The sequence below is a fragment of the Hermetia illucens genome, chromosome 4, assembly GCF_905115235.1.
Source record: "Hermetia illucens chromosome 4, iHerIll2.2.curated.20191125, whole genome shotgun sequence".
NCBI lineage: Eukaryota > Metazoa > Arthropoda > Insecta > Diptera > Stratiomyidae > Hermetia > Hermetia illucens.
This window is the reverse complement of record NC_051852.1, coordinates 167,384,760-167,411,998: the sequence shown is the minus strand read 5'-3', so window position 1 is coordinate 167,411,998 and position 27,239 is coordinate 167,384,760. Positions and strand designations below refer to the sequence as shown.

General features: G+C 44.9%; 1 protein-coding gene across 1 annotated transcript in view; it reads left to right on the top strand.

Annotated features, from left to right (window-relative positions):
- LOC119655565 (protein patched) overlaps positions 1–26,813 on the top strand; it is an 87,626-nt gene extending 60,813 nt beyond the window's left edge. Inside the window, exons 2-7 of the mRNA XM_038061497.1 lie at positions 9,824–10,016; positions 10,105–10,462; positions 13,175–15,047; positions 15,130–15,337; positions 15,404–15,675; positions 24,995–26,813. Of these exons, the coding sequence (XP_037917425.1) occupies positions 9,824–10,016; positions 10,105–10,462; positions 13,175–15,047; positions 15,130–15,337; positions 15,404–15,675; positions 24,995–25,711 (3,621 nt within the window). The 3' untranslated portion in view covers positions 25,712–26,813. The remainder of the gene's footprint in view (positions 1–9,823; positions 10,017–10,104; positions 10,463–13,174; positions 15,048–15,129; positions 15,338–15,403; positions 15,676–24,994) is intronic.
- Positions 26,814–27,239: the final 426 nt, after the last annotated feature.

The window sequence follows — 27,239 nt, the reverse complement described above, 5'->3', positions numbered from 1 at the left end:
ATGAGCTCTCTTTCAAAATAAGTAACATATGACACAGAATCATTTCTTGCGAGAAATGTCGATCCAATCCAGTTTGAAGTTCTTTATGAGGTTGAAACTATTTTCGGGTTCGTCCACTACACTCCTGAAACCAAAAGGCAGTCTTAACAGTAGTGGAACATCTTTTCACTCTCCGCCAATATTTAGGGAACGAGTGAATTTACTTTGCTCATTTTCAAGAGCACGACAATCACAGTTACAGAGGGTGACCAGATCACGGAGCAATACTCGAGGGTATTCCCCACGAGGAAATTGAAGAGAACTAAGGAGGGTTGGATGAAATCAAAATCAGAGGAGGGGCGAAGTATAAAGCTTGACAGTTTTGCTGCTCGATTGGTGACTTCGAGGTAATAGTTGCCAAAGCAGAGCTTATTGGCGAAAGTGACTCCGAGGTCTTGAGTGGAATTTAAGCAGGATAAGGAATGCCCATTAAGAGAGTAGGAGAAAGAAGTGGGAGAGGATTTTAGGGAGTAGCAAATAGAGTGTCACTTTCTGACGTTTAGCGCTAAACATAACAACAAGGGACCCAGAATAGATCCCTGTGGGACGCCGGAGGAGGGGGAGAAGGAGCGGGAAGTACAGCCGTCAAAAGAGACGCGGCAGGATCGGTTGGAAAGGTAAAAGGCAAGCCATAAAACAAGTGGTATGCGAACTTTTAGAGACAAGAGTTTGGATAGAAGTATCTTGTGGTTTACAGTGTTGAAGGCTTTAGCAAAGTCAGTGTAAATGGTATGCACTTCTTGCCGTAAATTTAGACATTTGGCGACAAAATTGGTAAAGTCAAGCAGATTGGAGGCAGTGGACCTACGTTTAACGAAGCCATGTTGCTCTTTCACTATGTGGTGGCCAAAGTGAGCGGAAAACTAGTCACTGACATATCTTTCCAGGATTTTGGAACAGGAAGAGGTGAGGGAAATGGGACGGTAATTCTCGCAAGCGTGCGGTCGCCACTTTTATGTATGGGGATGATGAGAGCCTCTTTCCACAAGCCGGGAAAATGATTCTCTTCGAGGCTTTTGTTGAAAATAAGAGATAGGGGAAGGGAGATGGACTTACCAGTTTTGAGCAAAAAGAGGTTTGGAAGACCATCGTAATAAGAAGGAAAATGGTAGGCGATGCGGGGCAGGCTACATCCACTATCGTGAGGGATTCGGAGGAAGGAGGGGGACCATAGACTGACGAAAAGTAGTGGCAGAGTAAATCACAAGATAGTTTGGGGGAGTTAGCTGAGAATCCAGAGAATTTAATGGACGGAGGAAATAACTGTGTGTGCGACTAGAAAGGTTTGAGGTTTCCGCGCATTAGTGAGTCTTCCACATTGGTCAAATTTTCGTTTCTGGACTTACGTATTAAGGATTTGACTGATGAACGTAAAGATTTGAAAAAAACTAAGTCAGCATCGTTTCTAGAAGACAGTAACTTCTTCCTCGCAGTCTCTTTTTGACGTAGTTTTATGTGAACTTCAGTGGTAAACCAGACGGGGTAAGAGTGTAAGCACTTAGGAGAGGAGGGAACCTAACAAGGAGGAATATCAGATAAAAAGGTATAGAAAGTGTTGACTGCTTGGTCACACGTAAATGGAGAGAGGAGGGGGACCCAGTTGATTGACGCCAGGACTGAGTTCAGACTTTGTCCGGAGTTTCGTGCCATAATTTGTGAGCCATATGGAAATCAAAGTTGTAGCATTTGAGGGAGCAATTTTTCTGCGACGCTTGAGCTTGACATATCCCTGAATGATACGGTCATAAGAAAAGTCATCCAAATCACTCAACAGGTGACAGAAGCACACTATGCTACGATGCCCAGAAGGCGACTTCTCCCTAGTACACCCCCTGTTTCCCCACCAACAAAACAGTGAAAGGCAAACGATGGTGTAAGTCAACAAGTGGGTGGTACCTCTATTTATCTAGGTGCAGTAGCGTATCGCCTGACTTGCCTCTTGGATACAATGACAGAACACCCGTGTGCTTTTCGGTTCGCTCATCTTGCGGCGGATACAACAATCACGGTGGTAAGCCTGTCAAAGACGCACTGAATCTTGGTACATTCTGTACCGTGTTGTCACTGGATGTTACTTTTTTCAGCTAAAAATTCATAGCAACCGTGTTTTGGGACTATGGAGACATAACTTTTGAGTGAATATCTGGCTCAATGGGAGATATCAACGCAGCAAGACACTGTGACACCTCCAAAAAAATGAAGGAGGCGATTCAGAATAAAAGGAGGGGCATGTTGATCTCACACGGCAACTGCTAGATTCGTTTGTATGGGTCGTTTTCAACCACCTTCTGCAGTCGATTTTCTAAAAACAACTTTCTCCACGGAGCTCCACTGGAGTCCTCTGCACTCCCGACAGGATTACAATATGATGTGCTCTTTCAAGAAATATGATCAACGGCCGTTATTTTTTTGAAGAAGACAACCTAGTCGTTCCGGTCAATTCAGCTCGTTACATGACCATGATCCAGAATTTTTTCTTCCCTGATTTGGATAAGCTTGAACTGGAAGACATCATTTCAGCAAGGTTCTCCGGACATCTTACTTCTTTAAGAAGAGATTTGAACTGGCCAGCCACGCTCTCCTGATCTGGCCCCTTGAGATTTTTTCTGTGTGGATACCTCAAATCCAAAGTTGACAGTGACCGCTCTAGGACCCTGGAAGCCCTCAAGAACAATATCCGGGCCAATACCGCAGAAATTCCTGTTTGAATGCTTCAAAGAGCTTCTTATAGGCCTGCGAGCACTCGCCTACAGCATTTCCCGGTGCCTCCGCAAGGTTGTTCTCCTCGGCCACTTACAGAGGCTGACATAGTTGCTGCCATGTCTTCCTCACCGCCACCTCTGAGCCGCTCTCAAAACTATAGTATCACCATCATTATCGGCGGTTCAACAATCGGCAACCGGTCTACCGGTCTGCCTTAATAAGCAACTTCAGACATCCTGGTTTTGCATCGGGGTCGAAAATTTCGATATCCCTAAAAGTTGTCTGGTGTTCTGGCCTACGTCATCGCTCCATATGAGATGGGATCTACCACCTCGTCTTAGATAGATATTACCCTTATTAGGAATTAAGTGACCCTCCCACTACAATCTGTGCCGGATTTTATCCACAATCAGACGGTCGTGGTAAAGCTCATAAATATAATCGTTATATAGGCCACGGAATCGTCCATCTTCAACTATTATTTGGACGTTCATACACTTTGTGCTACAGATATGACCTATAGTTTTCAATGGGATTCATATCCGGGAAATTTCCAGGCCAAGGAAAAATTAAAAGAAAGCTGCCTTGTAAGCGACCTATGTTATGATATGGCGTGCCACCCTGGATAAATGTATAGGATGCTTAGTAGGTGCTACTGCTCACAAAACCATTTAAGCGCCATGGAAACATCGACACACAAATCCATTACTCACTTGGGTCAAAAATACACAATGACATTACGTGCCCCATTGCTGTTGGATTTACTCCTCCTGTATACAGTTTTCTCGGTCTGGTGTATGTATTACATATGACTTACTGGAGACAGGTGAACATATTGCTGGCGATATCATCAGATGACAACCAAAGCGTTTGAAATGAACTATCCAAGAAAACTGTCCAAAATAGGTGCACAAACAACTGATTAATTTTTCAACATGGCAACGCCAGACCTCATATTGTTCTGTTGTTGAAACCTACTTGGAACAGCAGGACTGGGAAATCCTACCGCACCCACCGTACTCACAAGACATAGCTCCTTCAGATTACCTCTTGTTCCGATCGACGCCGTTAGTCCTTGCAGACCAGCGATTCACTTCTTTCATGTGAACTTAGCTTGCTCAATGGATCGCTTCAAAAGGAGTGGTCTTTTTCAGATAGCGAAACTCTAAATTTGTGTTTGGAATATGAGGAATCCCAAGTCAACATTCACTTGATGTTGGACCGGACCAAATGGAGGACAACTTACTCTCGCGTTTTTTGGTTGACGGACCCCGCGTTTGGGGCACAGCCCCCAAGTATATAAAAAGAAGGACTAACGATTTCATCCAGGGTAGAGGCAACTCATAAGACGCTGTTTCACCTGATGAGTTGCTTCTGTCCTGGAGGAAATAGTTAGTCTTTCTTTTTATAAACCTGTGCACTATGTCCTAAAGAAGGGTATTGCCCTCCCCCCCACGAGGGAAAAGTCACCCTAAAAATCTGTCCTCAGAACCGACATGCAATTCCACTTAAATATACCGTTGATGTGAGCCTGTATACTTTTGTGTTAGCTAGCCCGGGGGTATGTCCAGATAGAACCTGAAGCGGAAAAAGTGTCCAATGAGGATGCGGTCTGTCGTAGATCTGCCATTCTCGATCGCGCAACACTGCCTTTCCAGCTCTACGTGGGGGGTGAAATAGTCCTTTTTAAGGTTTTGTGTGAAAAAGGACCCTATAAAAATCGATTCGATGTTTGTCTGTCTGTCACTCCCAATTTACTCGAAAATGGCTAAACCAACTGTCACAAAATTTGGTGAGAACATCTGGTCTGTGAATTCCTTTACTTATAGCAAGTTGCGCCATTTTTTGCTGAGTTTAAGGGGGGAGGCTCTCTAAATATGTAAAGGGAGGGTGCAATTTTTTTTCACCAAATATGGTCGTGTGGGGTAACAAATGAAAGGGCTCAGTTAGAACTTTTTGAAACTAATGATATTTTTGAGACTGGGTGAAACAGAGGGGAGTGAGAGCTCAAAATGTGTACCTCAAAAATGTAACCGGTCTCGTTCTCGGAAAATATCCAATTGAAAAATCACAATAGTGCATCCTTACGAAATCTCGCGCCATGTATTATTCAAGTTTAGAGGAACCCGTCGTATTCTAGGACAGGTCATTTGAGTGAAGTGCACATAGGTGCTGGTGGACTCCCATGATCAATTTTCGCCACTTTTCAGGTTCTGAGAATAGCTGCTGACTCGTGGATGACCATAGTCAACCCGGATGGGTATCATTCTTCCCGCTCTGTGGCTTCAGCCTGGATTTCTTCGAAGAGATTCAAAAGTGTTTTCCATACTTCCTTAACAGACTCGTCGAACTGAATATGGAAGGGCAGAGATGGGATTCACTACGGGCCCAAAGTTATTTAAGAGATCAAGAATAGAGGAACTTTAACAAAACTGGACCATTTACTCAGTTTCAGTGGGGATCGCATTATTCTCACCCTGCGCCCAGTATTCCTTCCCTACGACCCTGTCCTTAGCAATCGAAATATATGGTTCAATTGATTTAAGACAAGTCATATACTTCCAAATGACGGAAGTAAACCATATGGCTTCGAATGGATTAAACTAAGTTTTCTCCATTGATCGATTCCCTGGCCAACTGCCAAATAAATCATACGATATTATTTGCTATGAAAATTTACCAGCATAATGCATGCCTGCCTTCATACACTCTGCATACTTGGTCTGCTATTTATATCCAAAATTCATGAAAATATTAGCATATGTTTGAACATTATCAGGAACATAAATTAGTTTTAAATGATGAAATTTTGATTTAGTACGAACAGCAAGTTGATGGGGTTTTTTTTTGCTAGATTTGGTGTAGACTTAGCTATTGTGTTTTTCATACGTATTCAGTTTCATTATTTTTTACTAATGCCTCCACACATCTGATTGAGGTCAAAGTGATCCCTTCTCTTATTTTTAACTTTTCAAGGAGCCTAGAACACCATCTGGTTTTGAAACCACGGGACGAAAGACGAATCTATTCTGAGGACGGATTTAGAAACTGGTCAATTCATCTCCCTTCCCCTATTCCTTATTTTCAACAAAAGCCTCAAAAAGAATCATTTTCCCGGCTTGTGGAAAGGGGCTCTCATTCCCAAAAGTGGCGATCGTATGCTTGTCGAGAATTTCTGACCAATTACCCCTCCCCCCCCCCCCCCCGGGTGGAGAACCTGCTCCAAAATTTTGGAAAATATGTCCTTGACTGGTTCCGCCCAGTTTGGCCGCCATATATTAAAAGAGTAAGATGACTTTTGTTAAGCATTGGTCTACTACCGACTTTACCAACTTTGTCGCCAAAGGTCACGTCAGGAAGTGCATACTATTTACACTAACTTTGCTAAAGCTTTCAACACTGTAAATCACAAGATACTTTTATCCAAACTTTTGTCTCTAAGCGTTCCCATACCACTTGTTTTATGGCTTGCCTCTTGCCTTTCCGACCGATCCTGCCGCTTCTCTTTTGATGGCTGCACATCCCGCTTTTCCTCATCTTCCTCTGGCGTCCCGCAGGAATCTATTCTGGGTCCTTTATTATTTTTATTTTTTATCAATGACCTCCCTTCGTCTCCTTACTTGTGCTTGTTTGCTCTATACCGACGACCTTAAACTGTTTTCCGCTATATTGTCGCCTAAGGACTGTGTCTCCCTTCAATCTAACCTAGAAACTGTGGCTCGTTGGTGCTCTGCTAATCGTTCAGCGCTAAAGGTCAGCACTCCATGTGCTACTCGCTTAAATCCTCACCTAGTTCCTTTTCCTACTCCCTTAACGGACATATCTTATCATAGCTGAATTCCACTCAATAACTCGGAGTCACTTTCAACAATAAGCTCCGCTTCGGCACCCATTGTCTCGAAGTCACTAATCGACCAGCAAAATTGTAAGGCTTTGTATTGCGCACCTTCTCTGATTTTGACTCTGCGACGGCACATCGGAGACGCAAATCTGAACGCCACCGCGAATTCGCCTCTGTCGCCGCATTGAATGGCCGTGGAAACAGCTGACGGCCTGACAGGAAACCGACGCAAGATGAAAAGGTAGACCGTCGACGCGGTGAGAGTTCATCGTGAGAAATGAAGAAGTGGTACGTTTAAAAGTAAATAAAGTCAACAAAAAAAAGCCGTTTTCTTTTCCTATCCGAGTTGCCGACCAGCGCTTCGTGCACTCCTCAGAAAGTATCGCAACATTACTACAGGAAGTAATTTTCCCAGCCGGTTAAGCACGATATACAGCACCACATCAACATTACCGGCTCTACAATCTTCTCAAAAGTGCGTCCACTTTCAGTCCACTGGGAAAAAAGATGATATTTTTGGTCGCTTCCTCTTCAGAATCTGAACACTTAGAACATCTCGATTGCATTTTTCATCGTCTCCTTGAGGGCGGACTTGCCCATTCTCGGCTACTTGATAACCCCTGACGGTATCCAACCTGACCCAGACAAGGTTGAGGCGATAAAGAGCTTTCCCCTACCAATCACGGTAAAGGATCTGGAAAGGTTCTTGGGCATGTTGAACTTCTATCGTCGTTTCTTGCCCAAGACCGCTCATTACCGGTCCTGAACGCCTACTTGTCTGGGCCCAAAACTAAATACTCCCGCGAGGTTGCTCAGGCTGTCCATGCGTATGAGTCGGTCAAACAAAAGCTTGTTAATGCAACACTGCTGGCATTTCCTCAGCCAGATGCAACCTTAGCTGCGTTCGTTAATGCCTCAGACACAGCGGTAGTTGTCGCTTTTCAGCAACAGGTGAACCAAATCTGGCAACCGTTGAGCTTCTTTTCAAAACAGTTCAACCCAGCTCAACGCAACTACAGTACCTATGATCGTGAACTACTCGCCGCATAAGTCGCCATAAAATACTTCCGTTTCTCCATTGAGAACAGACCGTTCGCCCTTACTTTCGCGCTTAGACAAAAGTCCGATAAAGCGCCCCCTCGCCAACTTCGGCACTTGAGTTATATCAGCCAGTTTACTTCTGATATCCAACACGAGGCTGGAAAAGGCAATGTTGTTGCAGACGAATTGTCTCGAATCTCGGAGGCCACAGTCCCCGCCTCGGTTGATTATACGACAATCGCCGAGGCACAAAAAGACGACGCAGAGCTTCAAAACCTGAAGGTAAACTCCATATACAAATTTAAGGAGTTTCCTATTTTCGCCTCAAACTCCTATTTACTCTGCGAGACCTCAGATAAGGAACCCAGAGAATTCATTCCAGCCGATTTTCGCAGGGAAGTATTTAAAGCAATACACGACGAACCGGTTAGTCACTGATAAATACTTCTGGCCGTCCATGAACAAAGACGTAAACTCTTGAGCTAGACAGTGCATCCCGTGCCAGAAGTGCAAGGTCAACAAGCACGTTCGAAAGGAAGTAGGTGTGTTCCCTCGGTGAACCAAGCGCTTCCACACCATCCATCTCGACATTATCGGCCGTCTGCGAGACTCGCACGGATTCGAGTATTGCCTCACAAACTTCAACAGGTTTACGAGGTGGCCTGAAGCATCCACAGTCTAATGGTATGCTGGAACGTTGGCACCGGATGCTGAAGGACGTCTTAATGGCTCGCGACGATCCATCATGGACGGGGTCCGTACAGCCCAACGAGAGAAGTTCATCTCCAGCCCCGCGGAGATGGTGTACAGCCGACCCTGTGCTGGACATCAGAGCAAGGTTAGGCGACTGTGGAATGCTGCGTCTGGTCAGTGACGCGCTTTCGAAATTACGACCGACTCCACCTTCCCGACACACGACAACGGAGGTGAACACCTCCAGGGACCTCGAAACATGTTCACAGGTCCCCATTCGGGTGGACCCTCCTCGGAGGCCGCCGCAATCACGATACGATTGCCCCTTTAGAGTTCTGAGACGAGGCAAACACACGTTCAGACTCGACGTCCAAGGAAGGCCCAAGTGAGTGTCCTTGTCGTGGCTGAAGGTTTTCGACGAGCTGGTGGCTGCTTCGAAAAACCGCCCGCGAAGCATCAGAATCGCTCGGTGACCCCCATTGGCGGGATCGCGCGGTCGGTTTGCTTCGCTGAACCTGCGTGGTTTCGGCTAGGGACGGAGTGATGTGGCGGCACTTCGAAACCGCGAACCTGAACGCCACCGCAGATTCGCCTGTCCTGCCGCATTGCACGAACGAGAAATGTCAAGATGACAAGAAACTCTCGGCGTGGTTAGAGTTCATCGTGATAAATGAAGAAGTGTAACGTTTGAAAGTAAATAAAGTTGAAAAAAATAAAAACGGTTTTCTATTTGAAATTGGGGGAAAACCTATCCAAAAAGCTCCGTCCAACCCTCCTTAGCTCTTTTGAATTTCCTTTGAGGAATACCCTTGCGTACTGCTCCCTGATCTGGTCATCTTGGCGTAACTGTAATTGTGTTGCCCTTGAAAATGTGCAACGTAAATTCACCTGTTCTCTTTTCTTTAAGAAAAACTTCCCTCCATCCTTCCTCTCATCACCGTTTTCTGAACCTACCCTTCCTACAACAGCGTAGATCCTATCTGGATTTATGGACCTTTTTTATACTTTCTTAAGGTCTGATGGACTGCTCCGCCTCCAATGACATCACCTGCCATCCTGAGTCTTTAAATACACGTGACGCAGATATTTTCAACATACCCTTCGCAGAATTGGAAATCGACCTCCTAGGATTTGGCAAAGTTACAACGCAGAGCAGTTTGGTCCTTTTAACTTCTCTTCTTTAAGTAGTTTTAAACATAGTATAAGGTTATTGCTTTCTCCTCCTCCTAAAGGCAATAAGTAATTGGGGTTTACTCTGTTTATTGCCCGTTATAAATAAATAAATAAATTAAATAAATAAAATAAATTAAATAAATAAATTAATTAAGTTAAATAAAGAAATTAAATTAAATTAAATTAAATAAATAAAATAAATAAATAAATTAAATAAATAAAATAAATAAATTAAAATAAATAAAATAATTAAAATAAATTAAATTAAATAAAATAAATAAATTAAATTAAATAAATAAATTAAATAAATAAATAAATTACTTTCAATTTCAGGGTAAAGCGAAAGGAAATCGGACGGCAATCTATCTACGATCAATATTCCAATCACATCTTCAATCATTAGGATGTTCTGTACAAAAGCATGCCGGCAAAGTATTATTTGTAGCTGTTTTGGTTTTAAGTACATTTTGCGTAGGTCTTAAAAGTGCTCAAATACACTCCAAAGTCAATCAACTATGGATACAAGGTAATTATTAACTGCACCAAAAGACCAACCTCCCTGAACAAGCCAATTTTAAACGCATCTCTCAATAAAACTATTTTATCCTTTCCAGAGGGTGGACGATTAGAAAAAGAATTAATTTATACACAAAAATCAATCGGTGAAGTGGAATCATCGACACATCAATTAGTCATACAAACATCTCATGATCCGAATGCATCAGTTCTGCATCCGCAGGCTTTACTGACGCATCTAAAAGTACTGAAACAAGCGATATCTGTAACGATACAAAAAGATGATTCAACGTGGAGTTTACGGGATATTTGTAATATTCCAACTATTCCTAGTTTCGAAGAGCATTTTATCGAACAAATTTTTGATCATATTATTCCGTGTTCAATCATGACACCACTCGATTGCTTTTGGGAAGGCAGCAAACTTTTTGAGGAAGACTCGCCGGCACACATACCGTAAGTGTTGAAATTGCTTCTAGTTATTTTCAGATTGTCCTTGCCATAGGTTCTGTCAGTCAAACAAATCTGTATTTCTCACGAAGTAATAAACCAAATCAATCGAAAATACACCATTAGAAAAGGGAAACTTAGAGCTTCCATACGAAAAAAAAAATTTATTCAAAATGTCCGCTGGTAGGAGCTATACAGGCCGGAAGTCTGATAGGCCATGCATCGTTCGCTTCACGCACAGTATGAAGCGCCATTTCTTGAGCTGGACGCACGATGCTGGCCTTCAAACTCTCCAAATCGGTATAAGTTCGATCGAAGGCAGTCTTCTCTAGCTTAGCCCAAAGGCTATAGTCGGGAGGATTCAAATCTGGGCTGCATGAGGCCCATCCATCCGCGGTTATGAAGTCAGGAACATGCGCCGCTAACCACTGCTGAATTATCTTGGCTTTGTAAGCGGGGGCCGAGTCCTACTGGAAGACGACGGCTTTCCAGCGAATAGAAATTCACTCAATGGCTCGACTGCATCCTCTAACATGCTTTCGTACACGCTCGCATTGGTTTTGACGCCGGCCTCGCAGAAATGAATATCAGTTACTCCGTGATATGAGACGCCCAACCATACCATGGCAGAACTCGGATGGTGACGACGTTGGACTCGCGGAGCATTTTCTTTGGCTTCATAGCAGTTGTGAGCATATACTCGATCATTTTGTCGGTTGAATTTTTCCTCGATGGTAAACATTTTTTCATCAGAAAATAGAATTTTGCGATATTTTTTACCGGGAAATCGTTGCAGAAGAGCAGCATACCGAGTTCGTCTTATTTCCTTCAGTTTTGGCGCTAACATATGGCTAACGCACCGCCGGTACGCACCAAGACCAAGATTTTCCTCGTAAAATACGATTCATACTTCAAGTTGGAACGCGCATTTCCGCCGATATTCGTTTCTGCTTACGGAGAGGCTTGCGACGGACATGCTGAGGCACAGCATGCACGACATTCGGGCGAAGTACGGAACGCGGGCGCCCCTAGCGCGGCCTGTCAACCAAATCAGCTGTTTCGCGCGCGAGCTAATGTTCTAAAAATGAATCTTTCGTTTACCGGCAGCCTTTTTAACAAACTATAAATCATTTTCGGTGTATTCCCACATTGGTGCAACGCAATAATCGCGATTGTTTTTTCGTAGTTACCGAACTTCATCGTGTTGTCGTTCACGCGCTACTGACTTTCGGAACCTGTAAATCTGACGGAAGTGGGGTATGGTGAGGTTCTCTCCGTGTACAGTGTTACCAGTTTCGGCGGCCTAAAATTTCTCCCTATATGCATCGACTGACAGAACTTATGGCTATACTCTGTATAACACATCGTTCAATAAGTCCCGGGACTAACTATGAAAACAACATTTTATCGGCTAAATTCTTTATTATTCATCAACATAATCTCCTTCAAGGGTTATACAATCATTCCAACGCTTCTCTAGCTTTTCAATGCCATGTTGTAGAACGATTTGTCTTTTGACTCAAAATGAGCCTCAGTAACAGCGATCACCTCCTCATTTGAGCCAAATCTTTTTCCCTGGAGCATCTTTTTGAGATCCGCAAAGAGCCAGTAGTCGCTGGGGGCCAGATCCGGCGAGTACGGAGGATGAGGAAGCAGTTGGAAGCCTAATTCGTTGAATTTGGTCATCGTTTTGATTGACTTGTGGCACGGTGCGTTATCTTGATGAAAGATGACTTTCTTCTTCTTCATGTGTGGGCGTTTTTTCGCTATTTCGGCCTTCAAACGATCCAATAACACCATGTAGTAGTCGCTATTGATGGTTTTTCCTTTTTCGAGGTAGTCAATGAAAATTATACCATTCACATCCCAGAATACGGACGCCATCACTTTGCCGGCCGACTGTTGTGTTTTTCGACGCTTCGAGCGGCTTTTACCGGTCGTACGCCATTCAGCTGACTGCCGACTTGACTCCGGAGTGAAATGGTGAATCCATGTTTCGACCACTGTCACATATCGAAGCAAAAAATCCTGTTTATTGCGAGTAAACAGTGCCTAACAGCTCTCCGAATCATTGATACGTTGTTGATTTTGTTCCATTGTGAGCAAACGCGGCACCCATTTGGAAAAAAACCTTTTTCATAGCCAATTTTTGGTGCAAAATAGTAAATGCACTACCAGTTGATATGTTCACCATCTTAGCTATCTCGCGCACTTTCATTTTGCGGTCACCCATCACGATTTTCAATACTTGCTTGGTGTTTTCGGGAGTTACTCCCTCATTTGGCCGACCCAAACATTCCGCATCATTTGTATCAGCACGACCGTGTTTCACGTCGAAAACCACCGACAAATGGTTGTTTTCGACGGAGTAGAGTCCGGATAACGTTTTTCAAGCCATTGCTGAGCTTGACCAGTGTTTTTTCCCCATTAGAAAACAATGTTTTATCAACACACGAAACTCATTTTGGTCCATTTTTTCACGATTGCAAAGGTAGCGTCAGTTTAACCACTATAGCTTTCTTGGTTATGTTTCGAATTACATCAAATTTTGACACATCTTATCTGAAGGTTGGTACTTCTGAACCTTGGCATATAAATGGCATTATTAGCGCCTTTTCTACGCTAGTCCCGGGACTTATTGAACGATGTGTTACAGTAATTTGACTATAGTCGGCTTACACTTTGGTATACTAACAAAAACATCATTTATCCTTACAGTGGCCTAAACGAAAGAGTGAAATGGACTTCCTTAAACCCAGTTCGCATCGTACAACTTATGAAAGAAAAATTCAAAGATCAGTTTCCATTTGACATAGTGGAACAATACATGAAACGTGCCGCCATAACAACAGGCTACACTGAAAAGCCTTGTCTCAATACATCTGATCCTTTATGTCCAGATACTGCGCCAAACAAGAACAGTACCCAACCTCCAGATGTTGGTGCCATACTAACAGGTGGCTGCTATGGATACGCAGCGAAATACATGCACTGGCCTGAGGAGCTGATAGTGGGAGGTGTTGTAAGAAATCGAACGGGCCACCTGAAAAAAGCCAAGGGTCTACAAACTGTTGTTCAACTGATGACTGAAAAGGAGCTCTTCGACTCCTGGTCCGATCAGTACAAAGTGCATCACATCAGTTGGACCCAAGAGAAGGCTGCTGAGATTTTGAATGAGTGGCAGAAAGCATTCTCGAATAAAGTGAAATCTTTACTAAGCTCATCGGAATACAACGCATATGACATTTTCATATTCTCTTCAGCGTCTTTGGATGATATTCTAGAGAAATTTTCGAACCCAAGTCCAAAGAGCATAATTATCGGAATCGGTGTAACTGCCATTTACACGTATATAACGCTCCTTCGCTGGGGAGATCCAATCAAGGGACAGAGCAGCGTGGGAATAGCAGGGGTACTACTAATAGGCATGTCAACTGCAGCCGGTCTAGGACTTTGTGCATTGCTTGGAATTGTTTTCAATGCCGCCTCCACTCAAGTGGTCCCATTCCTAGCTATGGGGTTGGGTGTTGACCATATTTTCATGTTAACTGCGGCTTATGCAGAAAGTGACTCTTCGGAGAGAATCAGAAATATTTTGATGAAAGTTGGGCCGAGTATCCTGTTCAGCGCTGCCACTACTGCAGGCTCCTTTTTTGCTGCAATATTCATTCCTGTACCTGCTTTGAAAGTATTTTGCATCCAAGCGGCGGTTGTGGTATGCTTCAATTTAGCAGCGACTCTGTTCGTGTTTCCGGCTATGATATCCTTGGATCTAAGAAGGAGGTCTGCAGGACGTGCAGATATTCTGTGCTGTTGCTTTCCAATCTACAAAGAGAAGTCAAACCTTAATAACACGATCCCATGCAATCGAGTTGGCAACAATCTTCCCAAAGAATCGGTGAACAACACACGACAAAAGGAGAATCTCCTGACAGGCAACGAATCAAAACGAAGTCCTGTTTCGATATCTCGTTTCACCTTCAAATACTACGCTCAATTTCTAATGAATGGAACGGTTAAATTTTTCACGATAATTATATTCGGAGGTGCGATTATCTTCAGCTTTTTAACATCGGCACAGCTACAGGACGGCCTGGATCTAATAGACTTAGTTCCAAAGGATACCAATGAATACAAATTTTTGAACGCTCAGAGCACCATGTTCGGATTCTACAACATGTTTGCAGTAACGCAAGGAAATTTTGAGTATCCAAACAACCAAAAACTGATCTATGAATATCATGAAGCATTTGTACGAGTACCGCATGTAATAAAGAACGACAACGGTGGATTACCAGAGTTTTGGTTGAGCCTATTCCGAGACTGGCTAATCAATTTACAGACAATTTTCGATCGAGAATACAAAGATGACCGACTCAATCAGGAAGGATGGTTCAAAAATGCGAGCAGTGACGCGATTTTAGCTTATAAACTTTTAGTGCAGACTGGCTACGTAGATAATCCAGTTGATAAAAGTTTAATAACGCATAATCGATTAGTTAATGATGATGGCATCATAAACCCGAAAGCATTCTATAATTATTTGTCGGCGTGGGCATCCAATGATGTCTTTGCTTATGGAGCGTCACAGGTTCGTAAAATTCCAACTATTTTGTTAAATCCTCCAATGATCATCATATTTCCTACAAAGAGAACTATCCTTTTATCAACAGGGCAAACTACGACCGGAACCACGGCAATGGTACCATGTACCGGCAGAATACGATTTGAAAATTCCAAAAAGTCTACCGCTCGTATATACCCAACTACCCTTCTATTTACACGGACTAACAGACACTACAGGCATCAAATCCCTAATAGGACACATTCGGGATCTAAGTATGAAGTTTGAAATGAAAGGATTGCCGAATTATCCTTCAGGTATGGAATCAACCCCATTGAAACATTCGAATCCCTTTTTAAAACGCTCTTTCTTTTCAATACTAGGAATACCCTTTATATTCTGGGAACAATACATGACGCTGCGATCATCCTTGGCGTTAATTTTGAGCGCTTGCATCTTTGGAGCATTTGTCCTAGTTTTCATATTGTTGCTTTCATTATGGGCAGCTATCTTGGTTGTCCTCAACGTGTTAATGTCGTTAATACAAATATTTGGGGTAATGGCTTTACTAGGCATGAAGTTATCAGCAATTCCAGCCGTTATACTGATATTGAGTGTAGGATTGCTTGTCTGCATCACAGTAAATATCGCATTGGTGAGTAATACTATTTTACTATCATTTCTTACATATATTTTTAGAATACTAGAGTTTGCATAATAGACCATTCCCGTTCTGAGGGAGACTATTAGCTCGAACACCTCCTGCTGCTTCTGGGAAAATAACCTGAAATTGTTTGGCATATTACATCGGGTTCACACGATAGCTCTGAGTCCCATTTTCCATCCCAGAGGCCCTAATCGTTTTGTTTCCCTCACTTCCTCTCATCCTCTGTGGCGACTTTAATCTTCCTATGCTGTCCTGGCCCATTACTCCTGGCCTTCCCTCCCTCCCTAATAACTCGACCCACTCTTCTCTTCCTCTATCCACTTTCATGTACACCTGTGGCGCCCTCCAGTTTAACCTTTCTAAAAACCACTTAGATCGCACTCTTGACCGTGTCCTCTCTAACCTTCCTGTACGTTATCTTTCCCAATCTCTTCATACGTTGCCCCTGACGCCCATTATCCTGCTCTCGAGTTCGATGTTCAGATATCCCGACTCCACTCTCCTGTCGAGTTCTGGAAGACTTTTCGGCAAGTGACCACCAATACATTGCTTTCGAAGTGGTGGACACAAACTCTCGGTGTGCGCCACCCCAGCGATCTTTCTGTGTATGGAACGTCGCGAAAGTGAACACCGGGAAGTTTGTCGAAACTCTGGGAACAGGTGGGGCCACGCTGAAGAGTACTCCTGGGGGAGGTGGCGCGCTGCTGACACTGTCGTAAATTCAGTTATGAGTCTGATAACGACGGTCTGCGAGCCTCCATGCCCAGGAAGACATCGAGGCGCGGCAAACCTTCCATGTATTGGTGGACAGTGGAAATCGCAGAGCTCCGGAAGGAATGTCACAGGCTCCGCCGCTTAACACAACATCTAGGCGACCGGGAGGAGGCATGTACCACAATGATGGAGTACAAATCAGCCAAAAGGAGACTCCGCAGCGCAATAAACAAGAGCAAAGCTCGCTGCTGGCAAGACCTGATCGACGAGGTGAATGGGGATCCGTGGGGACTCGGTTACAAACTTGTAACCCGAAAAATCGGGGCTCTGGGGAAACCCTGTTCACTTAAGGCGGAGCAGATGGACCGCATTGTGAGGGCACTCTTCCCTGCACACCCCGTATGGGATGGTGACGTCGGCGCGGAGAGCGCAGAGGACTGTCCACTTTTCTCTGTAAAAGAGTTGGAACAGGCAGTCCTCTCTATGAAAAACAAGAAGGCGCCAGGACCCGATGGTATTCCAGCAGAGGTGTACAAACTGGTATTCCAACACCGGCCAGACCTACTGCTCGGCGCATTCAACGCTTGTCAGAAAGAGGGCATTTTCCCTGCTCGTTGGAAAGTTGCGAGGCTTGCGCTGATCCCTAAAGGGAAAGGCGATCCCGAACTGCCGTCTTCATATCGCCCACTATGTATGCTTGATACTGCTGGGAAAGTGCTCGAAAAGCTCATCAGAAGTAGACTCGCTGAAGCGATACGCGCTGCCGGAGATTTATCTCCCCGGCAGTTTGGTTTTAGGGCAGGGAGGTCGACAATTGATGCTGTCATGCAGGTCGTGGACGCCGTTCGACGAGCAGAGGCACATAGCCGCCGAACTCGACAGGTGGTGCTCCTCGTAACGCTTGACGTCAGAAACGCCTTCAATTCCGTAAGATGGAAAGACATTCTAGGCACACTAGAGAATACCTTCAACGTGCCGAACTATCTCTTACGGATTTTGAGGGACTATCTGAGGAACCGCTTCCTGCTCTATGAAACATTAGAGGGTCAAAGGTGGATGGAGGTCACATCGGGGGTAGCACAGGGATCCATCCTAGGGCCGGACCTCTGGAACGCTACCTATGACAGTCTGCTTAAACTCGACATGCCAGAAGAGTCGCGCCTGGTCGGCTACGCAGATGATGTCGCAGCGCTTGTTGCTGGACGCACTGTCGAACCGGCGCAAAGCAGACTCGGCATATTGATGCGACGGGTAAGCGGATGGATGACTACTCATGGTTTTAACCTTGCACTGGAAAAAACCGAAGTAGTCACCCTGACTAAGAAGAGAATTCCGACCCTGCGTCCCATATCGTTCGACGAGTCGATAATCGAGTCAAAATCGGCGGTAAAGTACCTCGGGTTGACTCTTGACTCAAAGATGAGTTTTTCTGAGCAAATCCAAGCAGCAGCGAACAAGGCTGCAGCTGGAGTTTCGGCGTTAAGTAGGCTGATGGCAAACATTGGGGGTCCTACGTCTAGTAGGCGACGTCTCCTGATGAGCTCAACGCAGTCTGCCCTGCTCTACGGCGCAGAGGTATGGGCTGGCGCTCTTAACAAAGAGGTATATCGTAGACGCCTCGCGCAAGTACAGAGACGGGGAGCTTTACGGGTGGCGTCTGCGTACCGCACAGTCTCTGAACCGGCCGTGATGGTGATCGCGGGAGATATCCCCGTTGCCCTTCTTGCTAGGGAGCGTCAGGCCATATACATGCGCAAGGGAGGTGGTTGCTCGCGAAGAACGGCAACACACTCTAGACGAGTGGCAGCTCTCTTGGCAAAATGAAACTAGATGCAGATGGACTGCGCAGCTCATCGGCAACTTAGGTGCGTGGCTGAATCGGAAGCATGGTGAGACTGACTATTTCCTTACCCAATTTTTAAGTGGGCATGGAAATTTTCAGTCTTACCTGCACAAGATTGAAAAGGCGCCTTCTCCGGATTGTGTCTTTTGCAATGGAGTTGTGGACGATGCCCACCACACTTTTTTTTCTTGTGGAAGGTGGGATGGGGTTCGTCAGCAGCTCTATTTAAACACAGGGGATCTCTCTCCAGACAACATTGTGGAAGAGATGCTGAGGACTGCTGATAGCTGGAACCGTGTTACCCATTACGTTCGGGCCCTTCTCGTTGCTAAGAAGATAGAACTCGACCGGTGGAGGAGCCGGATGGCAGGGGGTTCCTTGAACTGACAGTTCCCTTCCTCCTCTCCCCTCCCGTTGGTGAAAGGAATTCCCTGATTTGAAGGCTCCGCAAAGCGGGAGAGTTCGGGGGCTGGCCCGAAGTAATGTGACAAACGGTTCCAGGCTAGCTCTCTGACGATGGGGAGGTGTTTAGTTGGTAGTCCGATGACGTACCGAATCGGGAGTCCAACACTGTGTGCGTAAATGCATTCACCTACCCTACCCAAAAAAAAAAAAAAACCTCCTGTCGCTCGCAAGATTACCAAGTTCAACTTTCGTAAGGCGAACTTCGAAGGTCTGAACTCAACTGGATCCCCCTCTTCTCTCCATTTACGTGTGACCAAGTACTCAACACTTTCTATACCATTTTATCTGATCTTCTTCCTTGTTACGTTCCCTCCTCTCCTAAATGCTTACGCTCTTACCCCGTGTGGTCCACCACTGAAATTCACAAAAAACTACGTCAAAAACAGACTGCAAGAAAGAAGTTCCCGACTTAGTTTTTTTTTTTCAAATTCCTTCGTTCCTCGATCAAATCCTTAATACGTAAATCCAGAAACGAATATTTGTCCAGCGTGAAAGACTCATTTAAGGCGTGGAAACCTGAAACCTTTCTGGTCCCACATTCGCAACTCCCGCTGCCCTGCCCAGTTATCCCCTCCGTCCATTAAATTCTCCGACTTCTCAGCTAACCCCCCCCCCCCAACTATCTTGTGATTTACTCTGCCGCTACTTTTCGTCAGTCTATGTTGCCCCTCCTTCCTCCGAATCCCTCCCGATAATGGATGTAGTCTGCCTCGCATCGCCTACCATTCCCCTTCTTACCCCTATCCTTGTCGAATACCTCATTGGCAAACTTGATGCCAATGTCGGACCTGGCTACGATGGTCTTCTAAACCTCTTTTTACTCAAAACTGGTAAGTCCATCTCCCTTCCCATATCTCTTATTTTCAACAAAAGCCTCGAAGAAAATCATTTTCCCAGTTTGTGGAAAGAGACTCTCATTATCCCCATTCACAAAAGTGGCGATCGTTCGCTTGCCGAGAATCACCGTCCCATTTCCCTCTTCTCCTACTGTTCCAAAATCCTGGAAAGTTATGTCAGCGACTGGTTGTCCGCCCACTTTGGCCAACACATAGTGAAAGAGCAACATGTCTTCGTTAAACGTAGGTCCACTGCCTCCAACCTGCTTGACTTTACCAAGTTTGTCGCCAAATGTCTAAATTCACGGCAAAAAGTGCATACCATTGACACTGACTTCGCGAAAGCCTTCGACACTGTAAATCACAAGATACTTCTATCCAAACTCTCGTCCCTAAACGTTGCCATACCACTTATTTTATGGCTTGCCTCTTACCTTTCCAACCGATCCTGCCGCGTCTCTTTTGACGGCTGTACTTCCCGCTCCTTCTCCCCTTCTTCTGGCGTCCCACAGGGGTTATTCTGGGTCCTTTGCTATTTTAATTTTTTATTAACGATCTTCCTCCCCTCCTTACTTGTCCCTGTTTGCTCTATGCAGACGACCTTAAGCTGTTTTCCGCTATCGACTGTGTTTCCCTTCAGTCTAACCTGGACAGTCTGGTTCGTTGGTGCTCGACTAATGGTTTAGCGCTAAACGTCAGAAAGTGTCACTCTATGTGCTACTCCCTAAAACCTCACCCACTTCTTTCTCCTACTCTCTTAACGGGCATTACTTATCCTGCTTAAATTCCACTCAAGAGCTCGGAGTCACTTTCGACAATAAGTTCCGCTTTGACACCCATTGCTTCGATGTCATCAATCGAGCAGCAAAATTGTCAGGCTTTATACTTCGCCCCTCCTCTGATTTTGACTTCATCCATCCCTCCTTAGCTCTCTTCAATTCCCTGGTGAGGAATACCCTCGAGTACTGCTCCGTGATCTGGTCACTGTGATTGTCTTGCCCTTGAAAATGTGCAACGTAAATTTACCCGTTCCCTCTTCTTTAAGAAAAGCTTCCCTCGTGTGGATTACCCCTCCCGCCTCCGCTTTCTGAACCTTCCCTTCCTACAACAGCGTAAATCCTATCTGGATCTATGCATATTCTTTAAACTTTCCTCGGGTCTGATGGACTGCTCCGCCGCTGACGAGACCACCTGCCATCCTGCGTCTTATGACACACGTAGCGCAGACATTTTCAACGTGCCCTTCGCAGAGCTCGAAGTCTACTTTCATTCCCTGATTCCCAGGCTTTGCCGAAATTATAATGCGAAGCAGCTTGGTCCTTTTAACTTCCCTACTTTAAGTAGTTTTGAACGTAGGATAAGTTTTTTGCTTTCTCCTCCTCCTGAGGACAATAATTAACTGGAATTTTCTCTGTTTGTTGTCCGTAAATTAAATTAAATAAATAAATTAAATATCATATGGATAAGCATTTCCTGCCTTTTGGGGTTTGTGACATGCTACCAAGGTGTCTACCCCAAAAGCATACAGCTTAGTTTGATAGCTTGGCTTCTATGCCTCCGTCAGCTTCTGCTTCTTTTCACCGTTGGTGCATCCGTTTCACCACTTCCACTGCTGCATTCCACGCGGTATCCGACTTCACCATATAGCTAACGAGATTTTCCACCATTAACGGAGACCTCAGCGCATTCTCTAACTTTCTCCTTGGGGATTCGAATCTCGGGCAGACAAAGAAAACATGCTCTGCATCTTCTGCTGCACCTTCACATGTAGGACAATCTGGCGATTCACCCAAACTTAACCTTTAGAGGTACTTTCTATACCTACAATGTCCACTTAAGAATTGAGTCAATTCGTAACTCGTCTCGCGTTTAGCGATGGCTGGGCGCGAATGGTATGTGAGGTTTTTTCGAATACGTCGCTTCGTACAAATTGCCAGCTCCGTTTTCTGTTCGGCAAACTTCAGCCCGAAGCCTTCAAGCCAAAACTTGATCGCGCCTCACTCGCATAAATTTCTACTTCGTCAGCGTAATTAGACGTTGTGGCCAGCCCAACGTCATCTGGGAACCACCCAGCAACAGCCTGCTTAGGTATTGGGAGCCGTAGAGCGCCATCATACATTGTCTTCCATAGCAGAGGGCTCAGAACAGACCCCTGTGGAACCCTTCATTCGAAACGCAAAGTAATTTTCGCTGTCGGATGATCGCTTCGATTATACGACCCCATCTGGCAGAATGGAATGCGTTTTCGATAACGAGTGTCACCCATGCGCAGTATTTTCCTTCGTCAAAGGTTTTCCTGGTCAGTTCAAAAACCACTTTAGCGGCATCAACCACAGACCGAGCCTTACAAGTTTTTGTAATTTCCACTCCGCGGTGAAAGATCCTTCTTTTAGACAGTCTGTGGACATTTGTACGAAAATTCTTGGTGCCATTCTCATTGCCAGTTTCTCTCGTTTTACTGCGTTCAGAACTTCGTCTGCGGTTACTGGAGGGATATCTTCCGTACTCAGTGAGATCGCAGGAAATATAGTTTCCGAATGTTGAGAAAACAGTGTCGAAACGATCTCCCGCAGCAATCTGGGGCACATAATAGAAGGAGACATTTTACTGCCGACATAACCGCCTTGTACGCACCTCCCCAAGGGTCAGAAGATTGTTGATATCGTCAGCAGAGGCTAGTCGTTTGGTGGACTCAAAAGAGGATCGTTCCTCTTGCACTTACCTCAGCATCACGGATCACTTTCTCGAGGGCCAGGTTAAAGAGGACGCATGATAGCGCATCCCCTTGTCGTAGACCGTTGTTGATGTCGAATGGTCTTGAGGGTGATCCTGCTGCTTTTATCTGGCCTCGCACATTGGTCAGGATCAGCCTAGTCAGTCTTATTAATTTCGTCGGGATACCGAATTCTCTCATGGCCGTGTACAGTTTTACCCTGGCTATGATAGCATAGGCGGCTTTAAAGTCGATGAACAGATGGTGCAACTGTTGTCCATATTCCAACAGTTTTTCCATCGCTTGCCACAGAGAGAAAATCTGATCTGTTGCTGATTTGCCTGGAGTGAAGCCTGTTTGGTATGGGCCAATGATGTTCTGGGCGTATGGAGCTATCCGGCCTAGCAAGATAGAGGAGAATATCTTATAGATGGTACTCAGCAACGTGATACCTCTATAATTGCTGCACTGTGTGATATCTCCCTTTTTATGTATGAGACAGATAATGTCTCGTTGCCAATCGTCAGGCATTGATTCGCTGCCCCATACCTTGAGCACAAGTTGATGAACCACTTGGTGTAACTGGTCGTCTCCATATTTAACCAATTCGGCTGTAAGTCCATCAGCCCCAGGCGACTTATGATTTTTAAGTCGATGAATTGCACAGACTGTTTCTCCTAAACTTGGTGGTGACAGTATTTGTCCGTCGTCTTCAGTTGGCGGGACCTCCAACTCGCCGATGTTCTGGTTGTTCGGTAGCTCATCAAAGTACTCAACCCATCGATCCAATATGCCCATTCTGTCGGAAATCAGATTTCCCTCTTTTTCTCGGCAGGATGAGCATCGAGGTGTATAAGGCTTCATTCTGCTGACTTGTTGGTAAAACTTCCGCCTACTGTGCCTGGTGCGGTTGCTCCCTGTACTTTTCTAGTTCACAAACTTGTTGGTTCTCCCAGGCTTCCTTTTTCCGTCCATGAAGTCGCTTCTCCGCTCGACGGAGTTCGTGATAAGTCTCTGCGCGTGCCCGCGTTCTTTGAGAATGCAACATTACTCGGTATACGGCATTCTTCCGTTCCGTTGCTAGCTTACATTCATCGTCAAACCAGCCGTTCCGACTCCTTTTGCGGCTGGGGCCAAGTATGTTTGTGGCCGTATCCATGATAACGTTCTTCAGGTGGTTGTGAAGATCATTAGTTGATGCTTCATCTCCAGGTCCTCTGTTGACTGCAGTTATTGCGGCATCCATTTCCCTCTTATAGGTGTCGCGGAGGGTTGTGTTGTGGATGGCTTCAGTGTTAACTCTCACCTGATTGTCAGAGGGGATTCTGGGTGGTGTTGTTATTCGAGCTCAGAACACCATGCCAACGAGATAGTGATCCGAGTCTATATTGGCCCCCCCTATATGTTCTGACATTCATCAAGGCTGAGAGGTGGCGGCGTTCGATCAACACGTGATCAATTTGGCTGAAAGTGGTCCCGTCTGGAGAGGCCCACGTATGTTTGTGGACCGCTTTCCGCGCAAACCAGGTACTTCCAACAACCATCTCGTATGACGCTGCTAATTGAATAATCCGCAGTCCGTTATCATTTGTTTTTTCGTGTAAGCTATGGGAGCCAACGTATCGCCTGAATACGGGCTCCTTCCCTACTTGGCTGTTAAAATCCCCAAGTATGATTTGAATATGATATCCGGGACAGACTTCGAGGGTTCGTTCTACTGCCTCGTAGAAGGTATCCTTCTCCAACTCTGCAGTCTCCTCTGTAGGGGCGTGAACGTTTATGAGGCTTATATTTCTAAACTTGCCTCGCAAGCGCAGAGTGCATAGCCGTTCGCTTATACTTTCAAAGCCGATAACAGCAGGTTTCATTTTTTGGCTGACTAAGAAACCTACTCCGAGCACATGGTTTACTGGATGGCCGCTATAATATATGGTGTAGTGGCTCTTCTCCAGCAAACCGGTCCCTGTCCATCGCATCTCTTGCAACGCTGTTACATCAGCCCTATATTGGGACAGGGTATCGGCTAACTGCTTATCAGCTTCATCTCTGTACAGGGAGCGCACGTTCCATGAGAAAATGCGCAAATCGTTGTTCCTTTGTCGTTGCCGGGTCCGTCGTTTTAAAATCCGTCCTATCCGAGGCTCCTGTTGTGGCTTCGTAACAGGTTGTTTTCCGTGTAGGGTTGTCAGCCCTACCCAACCCCCAACCTGGAGGACCAGTTGGTACAATTTGTCCCGTTTTTAGGCGCGGGAGACTCGCCTTCATCCTTCTCCGTCTGCAGCTTTTCGTCATGGAAGAGCTCCCAGCGGTCACCACGTGGAGGTGGAGATAGGGTTTGGTAGTAGAGCTGTTGGTGTTGGTTCAGGTTTTATGCTCCATCGTGGGTACCAATCCACGTTTCGCCATGGGACCTATACTACCCTTTGACCACCCACATTACAGTATTGGACTTTTCAAAAATACATATGTGCATATAATCCCTACGACGTAGGAGGTCTTCTCACGTAAACAAAACAATCAAACCCAGATTTAATTACACGAAAAATAGATAAACAAATCCAACTCTATTAGTATCAATTAGTATGCAATCCAATGGTACTCAACATGAATATATTAAATACTACGGAAGTCGCATGGGCCTGTAGCTGAGCAGGGCTAGAATACCTGATGCTTTATTTTTCTAATATCATTAACGTTTCTTCATTTGAAAACTAATTTACATATTCATATTTGCAGGGTTTTATGACGTCACTTGGAAGCAGGGAGAGGCGAGTAGCATTGGCGCTTCAAATATCAATGGGACCGCTCGTTCATGGACTGCTTACATTGACTCTTGCAGTATTAATTTTATCTACCTCACCATTCGAATTCATAGTTCGCCATTTCTTCCACCTACTGCTAGCTGTGTTAGGAATTGGAGCACTAAATGGTCTAGTTCTGTTTCCTATTATTCTGAGCTTAGTTGGCCCAGAAGCAGAACTGATACCACTGGAACATGAAAATCGCATTTCAACCCCATCACCGATTCCACATCGCAATCGACGTGCCAATAAAACAATCATCGTCAATGGAAGGAGTTCACGTTGTGGCAAATCTTCACATAGTCATAGTAAGAATGTCAATGTTAACAACGAGCCATCACTAACGACAATCACCGAAGAACCACAATCATGGAAGTCATCGTCCTCATCGATTACCTCGAATTTCGATAAACCACAGAATCATCATCACCAAAATCACCATCATTATCAACCGTCATCGTCGAACAGCAGTAATGGTGGAGGAGGGGGAGGAGTTGAGCTGCAAAGTATCGTGGTACAACCTGAGGTCACAGTGGAAACCCATCAAGTGGGCACGGACGCGAATACCACAAAGGTCACAGCAACGGCGAATATTAAAGTCGAACTAGTTACGCCAGGACGAGCGCGAGCGAATTACACCTATTCAAGCTAGCGTTGACAAGATAGATATTTTAAGTGAATTCATGTAAATTAGATATTTATTTATATCGTAGAATTTTCACATTCGAAGCCTGATTTAGCCCAAAGTGTGCATGCTCTTATAAAAATTAATCATACATTTTTGCTCCTATTTAACTGTAAAAATAAGTTACAAAACCGGCCCCTGACCGAATGTAGAATCCTATTCACTGAGAGCCGATACATATAATTCATCACTTGAAAAGATACAATTCCCACCAGTATAAATTCGCCAAAGAAGCAGATACGTTTCCTGTTACTCCCAGTTTCTATCCATTTACAAACGTCTTTCCGATTAATATGAAGCAATCCTTTTCATAGTTTCAGTGCTGGCTTAATGTCGGCACTCATACGTAATTTCAAAACTCATTGCCTTGTATCACACATCTTGGGGCCGCTCCAAAATTATCCACACCATCGAATCACAGCCATATCAATCCTCAACTTTTTCACTTTAACTCATAGAAAGACTGAGCTTGGGTCAAATTACTTTGCATATAAAACAAAGCTTATCAGATACAAACTGTTATTTATAATATTATTTTTGTTTTTATATTAGAATTCCAATAGAAATCGAAAACAAAGAAAAAAATTTAGATACGAGGTTAGACAATTAAGTAATGAAGCTCATTCCATAAAAACTTATTCTACAACTCTGTCATCTCCTTCAAAGTAGTCCCCTTGGACAGCTTTACATGGATTCCAGCGCGTTTTCCACTCTTCGTAACATTTCTAGAACGATTCGACTTGAATTTCCGCAAGTACCCTCGTCACGGCTGCTGCGATGTCCGTATTTGACTCAAAATGGATTCCTTTGACAACCGATTTTATTCTAGGGAACAAAAAAAAGTCAGAGGGTGACATATCATATCGATCAAGCAGCGTGGGATCGTTTCCCACTTGTTCTAAACAGTCTTCCGCGATGGTCATTCGATGCTGCTTTTGCTCCTCAGAAAGGTTCTTTGGAACCATCTCCACTCCTGTGACAAGTTCTAAAAAGTCGCGGCGAGCGCCGGTGGCGTCATCCATCCGCTCGCATTAACAACATTCGAAATAAATTTCGCGGCGAGCAGTTCTCGATCGTAGGTATTGTATGATAGTTCCGTTGAGCGGGGTTCAACTGCTTAGACAAGAAACTCAACGGCTGCCAGACCTGATTCACCTTTTGGTGAAGAGCCCCACCTACTGCGATGTCAGAGGCATCAACAAAAACGGCTAGGGGGGCATCTTGCAGAGGAAATGCCAAGAGTGTAGCGTTGACAGAATTTGTCAAACGCACGAATAGCCTCTTCAGACCACAAAATCTCTCGTGTGTCCTTTGTTTTGGGGCCAGACAAGTACGCGTTCAAAACGGACTGGTGTTGGGCGGCCTTGGGCAGGAAACGACGATAGAAGTTTAGCATGCACGAGAACCTCCTCAACTTCTTCACTGTCTTCGGATGCGGGAAGCTTGTAATTGCTTGCACCTTGTCTAGGTCGGGCTATATTCCTTCTGGGGAAAT